The sequence below is a fragment of the Chelonia mydas genome, chromosome 1 (assembly GCF_015237465.2).
Source record: "Chelonia mydas isolate rCheMyd1 chromosome 1, rCheMyd1.pri.v2, whole genome shotgun sequence".
In the NCBI taxonomy this organism is placed as follows: Eukaryota; Metazoa; Chordata; order Testudines; family Cheloniidae; genus Chelonia; species Chelonia mydas.
This window is the reverse complement of record NC_057849.1, coordinates 51734989-51741540: the sequence shown is the minus strand read 5'-3', so window position 1 is coordinate 51741540 and position 6552 is coordinate 51734989. Positions and strand designations below refer to the sequence as shown.

General features: G+C 42.7%; 1 protein-coding gene across 1 annotated transcript; it reads right to left on the bottom strand.

Moving 5' to 3' along the window:
* Positions 1-203: 203 nt before the first annotated feature.
* On the bottom strand, positions 204-6448 carry LOC114022150 (regulatory factor X associated protein). Its single transcript, XM_037900273.2, has 3 exons — positions 5835-6448; positions 3895-4002; positions 204-2114 (listed from the first exon to the last, which is right to left on the bottom strand). The coding sequence occupies exons 1-3, from the start codon at positions 6282-6284 to the stop codon at positions 2004-2006; spliced, it is 669 nt and encodes a 222-aa protein (XP_037756201.2). The 5' UTR covers positions 6285-6448; the 3' UTR covers positions 204-2003.
* Positions 6449-6552: the final 104 nt, after the last annotated feature.

Here is a 6552-nt window from a genome sequence, read left to right as displayed (position 1 = left end):
TTTGCGGATACAGACTAACACGGTTGCTACTCTGAAACCTATAGTAGCAAAGACTACTGTAACTTTTTTTTTTTTTTTTTAATTAACTGAATTGCAAGTTGTCTCGCCCAAAATGTTTTCACAACCCCCCCCAAAAAACTTAGCAAATTAGACCAAAAAACCCGCACTACTTTCTTCTATATATAAATATCAGAATAAAAATCTATAAAATTAGTATTTATTTTTTCTTTTCATATAACAACCATTTACACCCTGAAAACACTTTATCTGATTTTATCTTTTTAAATGTGTGGTCTCTCTCTGAACACAAGCAGTTTGGAAATGCAGCACAGTGTAAGGCTACCTAACCAGAGCTAGTCATTTTAATACAGAGACAGAATATAAAAATGAATGTACAATACGTTCAAATAAGAAGTAAAAGGAACATGAGTTTTTACAACAAAGTTGCTCAAAGAACACTTATTGGTCCAAAATTTTTTATACAAAATTTCTTAAAACATGTTTGAAATGAGAACCACCTGCACAATTCCAGACACACAATTGCTGTTTAATAGATTCCTATCTGAACAATTTCTGTAAATAAATACATCTTACACAACACCCATACAAGAGTAACAGAAATATTATTGAATTGATACTTATTAGTGGACCTTAAGAGTCTGTACCAAAGTCACAGCTTAATAAGTACCTATACTATTACTTAAAAACCCTCTACTAGAAAATTAGTTTTAATACTAAGAAAAACTCAGGATTCATTATTTTGTGATATAATGTTTCAATTCTTGAACAGGTAAACCAGTTGTTACAATGAACAATTTTAATTAACTAGAAACCTGAGTGGATTAGATTATATTTCTTTTGTATGAGCTCTTTTAAAAGGTTTTTTTTTGGTAGGAGGAAGATTACGGATAAGGAACAAGTGATATGGATTTAGTTTTACTCTTTGCACACAGATATTATAACTAAATTCAACAACTTTAACTCTAAATATTTCATTTTATTCACTTACAGAGAGGAATGAAAGTCACTCATGGTTTTCAAATCCAAGACAAATAAATAATAATTAATATAATTCTTAAACAGGATCATCCACGAGGTCACTTTATCACTCAGCAAGCTACGGTCCACCACTACTGACCGCCAATTCTTTGAATATTACTTTTTGTAAAGTTCATGAGCACTGGATAGTGGAAGGTCATTTAAACAATGGAAAAACCTTAGGTTATTTTCTTTTTTGCACTTTAGTTCTTCCTTTAAATGGCAATTTCTCCTTTCTATTCATTCTGGGACTATTTTCCACATCAATTCCTTCAAACTACCCACTACGCTGGTTACAGCCCTGTAGCACTTCTTTTAGAGAGAACAGCTAAACACTCCAATCCAGCTAGACTTGTGAATTATGGACACAGACCAACAGGATCAACCAATGACTTACACTCTTAGCCATTAGTGCAGCTACCGCATGGCATTATTTTGTCTATAACTGTTAGTGCAACAGCATCTAATGCCTCCAAGCCTCTTAGATCCCTGAGCAATATGCTACTATGTCATCTTACCGGGCTGGCTCAAAGTCAGTACTTATTTTATTTCACAACTTCCACAGAAAGTAATTGCCTCTATTTCTTCAATGATTATCATCAAAGAGTGACTACACTGAAGCTATGAAATCTTTCACATAGCAAAGTGTTTAGTTTATAATGGAAGACTTTGCTAGGGGTAGGGGGTTACGTAAGGATTACTGATACAATGACATTTATATAAAAAATTATGAATAAGTTACATTTCTGAAACAGAATGGGGAACCAGATTCCTCCTGATTTGCTCACAAATTTGTGGACATCCACACAGCTCAGAACCTCAAAAGTGCAACCACAAAACAATACAGGTATAATGCAGCAGCAACAATTTTAGTCTTCCATCTTAACACGCCTTTTTTCATTTATGTCAGATACATATCCCTCCACCACTTCAGCAAGAGATTCTGCTGCAGATCTTTGTCCCCATTACACGGGTGCTCCTGGAAACTGTTGCTGCCTTTGTTCCAAAGCCTGTTGACTTAGCAGTTGCTGCTGTTTCTGCAGAAACTGTACCACCTCCGGACTTCTTAATAATGACTTAAAGAAAGAAAAGAGGATATTTTAAATTGACACCAAAATATTTGAGATCCTTGAATAAAAGGTGCCATAAAAGTGCTAAACATTATCTACTGTATTAGGAAATGTTTTCATCCTTGTGCCACTTGGAAAAAGAACTGGCTTTCTGGAAAACTTCAAGATGTATACAATAACATTCCATTTAAAAATACCCTTATGGTTTATGAGATCATGTCCTCCTCCTTCCCACATACTTTGCCCCAGGTGGGCTATATTAAAAACAAAGGGATCTTTCCTAAAGAAATATTGCTGAATGAGAAAAAGGGGCAAAGCACTGAAGAAGACAGCAACACAGTTCAAGGAGGATCTGTGCCTTGCTTTTCCCGTTTGGTGGGCAGAACCATGAATGAAAGAGCTTCAATCTTGCGCAAAGGCCTTTCAAAGAAATATTTACTTTTCCCAAGATCATCTGGTTGCTATATTTCTAGGGAAATCATAAAAGTGTTTTCAGTTTCCATTACTAAAAGGACCTTGTCAAGTGCAGCTAAGAGCTGTGAAGGTACTGTCAGTCAGGCAAGGGAGCCAAAGAACTGCAATACAATAGCAAGACTCAGAGAGCAGCCAAAGGGTTGCTTTGTGACTCCAATTTTTCTGCAGGCTACTTTAAAGAATTAGAGAAAATAACTTCCTCTTCATGAACACTACTCCAAAGTTTATTTCTAGACTTTAAATAGGTGCTTCTTCTATATATTGTATATCACTGGGAGAGGAGAGACAAAAATAAGGTTAATTTGCTGTAAACCTAGGGTTCTGAGGTCTTTTCTTTAAAGACTTTCATCTTCACAATATCTGGGACCTGGAGTCCTCCATTTTAATCATGCACATAGGTGGCTAAAGAGACCTCCAGCACAATAATCAGGGCAGGTTATGCTGCTTTTCATTGTTAATGGAGGTAGTAGATGAGCAGTTTGATTCTCTTTTGATGGAAGGAGATTAAAAGCAATGGTGAAGGCACAGTAGAAACAGTCACAATAAAAGCCAAAACCACCAAATATATTACGTTCTCTCCTCCATGTAAGTGACCTTCAGGGAAGGGAGTTAAAGGAGCCACAAAAATGATCTTGTGTTGACTAGAATGTAAAACAGATGTTAGTGTTAGTGGTTCTCAAACTACTTACCATTGTGGGCCACATCCAATAGTACCTGTATGGCCCTGAGGATGTCACATGGGCTGCAGCTCAGTGCTGACTGGGCCCCAGGTTGAGAACCACTGGTGTATACAATATCATAATAAGTGAGGTAGTGAGTCTAAGAATTCTACTAACTTTATTTCTTACACTGCCATGACTGAAGCTTGCACTGGAACCATTTAAAGTGCACATCTTACTGTTTTACTGGAGACTTTACAGCAAAGTTAGGTTAACAGATTAAAACATCCTATATACATTACGAATGATATCTGCCCAAAGAAAGAACTGCACATTTCTCTAATAGTACAGAAATGTCCACGTGCAGCTAATGTAATTGTGATTCATATACTCATGATTATTCATATTTGTGTTCTGAGCAGATGTCGAAATGTGCATCTTTCATGTCTACTCTGATTTTTCAGTTTTTAAAACGTGTTTGTATAACTATGTAATGCACAACAGCAATCTACTGACTTCCAAGTTTCCAGAGGGGCACCAATAACTTTCAATACATATTCTATATGAAAAGGTGTGAGCAACAGAATTTTTCAAAAATTGGTTCTCAAAATGCAACCCTACTATCTTCAGCCTTGTGAAGCCATGGTACTTACCAGCCTTTTCTGATTCAATACTTGTTCTAAAAGAGTAGGTCTTGCTGGGCGATCTCCAATAGACCCTGTTCTTTGTTTTGTAATAGAAACTGAACCTTCAACGCAATCCTGGACATGAGACACAAAATACAAGAGGAAAGACATATGTTATACGTTCAGTCATTACAACGCATTTTCATTTCTACAGGGGAAAGATTTCAGAATAAAAGGGCCTGCTTCCCCTTCCTAACCTGTGGACGGAAATAAGGTGTGCCAGAGAGAAAAAGAATCTACACAATGTTCTGCTTTTCTCCTTTCCCTCCATAAAGCTTCTAGTCTCCACTCGCCACAGTGAGCACAACTCCAAAAACTGGTGAATTAGACTTCTAAATTAGACTCCTAACCAAGTTACCATAGCTAGCTAATAAAATTTTAATCTATTTGATCAAAAATTAAGTAATTTGAAACAGTCCAATTGTTCCCTCCACACTTTTTAACCATATTTCCGTGAAAGTAATGTGTGTCTAGAGAATCTGAGGTTGGAGGCCAGGTCAGGCTATACTCGCAGCTGCAGTTCTATCCACATTTTAGCACAGATAAGATGCTAACTTCACAATATCCTACAGATTCCTCACACTGGTTTCTCTCTGGCCTGAGGCATCCCACCCTGTGAAGTTTGTTAACTATTCTTCCAACTGAAAGGGGTCAGGCAAATACCTATCCTAGCATCTGCTACTTCAACACTGTTGAAGAAAAAGAAAAAAAATGAAAGAGACCTATTAGGAGATGAACAAGATTGTCTACAGTGCTTGAAAGCATATAATCTATTTTTAAATGTCAAAAGGCTCAGCCTTTATTAGATGCATATATGGATATTCGATCTTGAGTCTCATTAATCTTCAAAGCCTAGTGTAGACACTACATAGTTGTGGAAAAGGAAAATCAGGCCCCTTCCAAAACCATCCCCTCAGTACATACCGCCTCCATCACCATTTTTTTAAACTCAGTAGAAGAAATGTGGTTTCTCCCTTCCAAATACTATTCCAAGATATAATACATGCACAAAACGCAAAATTTGCTTGAAAACTCTTTATAAAAAATTATGGCAACTATCAGAGACTACATTGTATAGAGTTTGGGATTGAGAGCCAAAACTGCTGAGTGCTAATACCAGTTCCACCACTGATTTACTGTGTGATCCCTGTGCCTCTGTTTTTCAGTTTATGAAGATGTTGTGAAACTCCATATAGCTCTGAATGTTTAAAGTATTATACAAGGACTAAGCATGCTTACAGGGTTTCATAAGTGTAACAGACAAGGGGCAGGGAGGGGGGAGCAGGAAAGCGGATGGCCAAAAAGTTATTCTCTGCAAGGCTTTCCCTGGCACAGTGGCCTCAGTCTATAAGAGGGGTGTGGATTTCCTTCTGGTACAGGAGAATTACTATTATTGGAACTACCTGGGCCACCACAAACATGCTTAGATAATTGGAACTCGACAGGACAGGAAATCATACCAGGCTGACAGGCTCGTTAGAAAGAACTCACTTTGTGTGGGGAGAAGGGGCAGCCAAAAAGCTAGGCAGGTGATGTAAATAACTAGTGCCATTCTGCACTGAATCTGTACCTTAGTGGAGAAGAGAACTAGGAGAGTTATGTGGCTCTACAGTGGGGGAGGTGCCGTTCCCGGACACCTGTAACAGCAGCAACTAGTGGCAGGCTAGGTTTCCCCCCTCCAATGGGGGAGCCCGCCGAAAACTTGATTACCTGCAACTCTCCCTTCGCTCAAGTGATTCGGTGTGTTGCTAACTGGTCGCTGCACAGCAAGCCACCCTTGCACACAGCGGTGGGGGTGGGGGGGGGGGGTGCTGATGTGTAGCCTCGGCTGCCCCCCACCTCCGCACATCTCTGCCCTAATACCGCGGCAGCGTGGCACAGCGGCGAGCCGGGCGCAACCCCCTCACCTCGGCCCGCGCGCTGGCCCCCGGAGTGGCAGCCCCGCCCTGCGCCGGGGGCGCCCCAGCCCCGCCGCCGCCCAGGGCCTGGTCGCTCTTCTTGCGCTTGTACTTGTCCTTGTACATCTTGTTGCGGTGGCGCTTGCACATCCAGGGCTTGCGCTGCTTGGCCACCTGCGTGGTGGTCTCGCTGCAGCCCTGGTACGTGCAGCTCTTGCAGCCCCCCGGGGGGGCCTCCCCGCCCGAGGCCGCCGCCGCCTCCTCGTCCTCCAGCTCCTCCGGGCTGGCCGTGCTCTCGCCGCCCGCCGGCTCGCCCTCCTCCGCCGCGTCCCCTTCGCCCTCGCCGGGGCCCAGCTCGCACAGGAACACGAGGCCGCCGGAGGTCCCCGGGGCCTGCGCGGGGCCTTGGTGCCGCACGATGCCCCCCGCCGCCTCCTCGTCGCCGCTGCACGGCTGCATCACCAGCAGCGTCAGCTGCGGGTGCGAGGAGGAAGCGGCGGCGGGACCGGCCCGCAGGGCCCTGCTGCTGCCACCCAGACCCTCCGTCCCGGTCTCCCACCCAGCCAGCGCCCCAGGCGGCTCCGACCGGCAGCCACAGAGCAGTGACTGCGCAGGCGCGGCGGCCCTGACCAGCGACCAAGTGCGCGTGCGCGGGTACACCAGCCACCTCCTGGGTGCCTGCTGCGCATGCGTATGGGCCAGGGAACGCATGCGCCTAGGGGGCAGT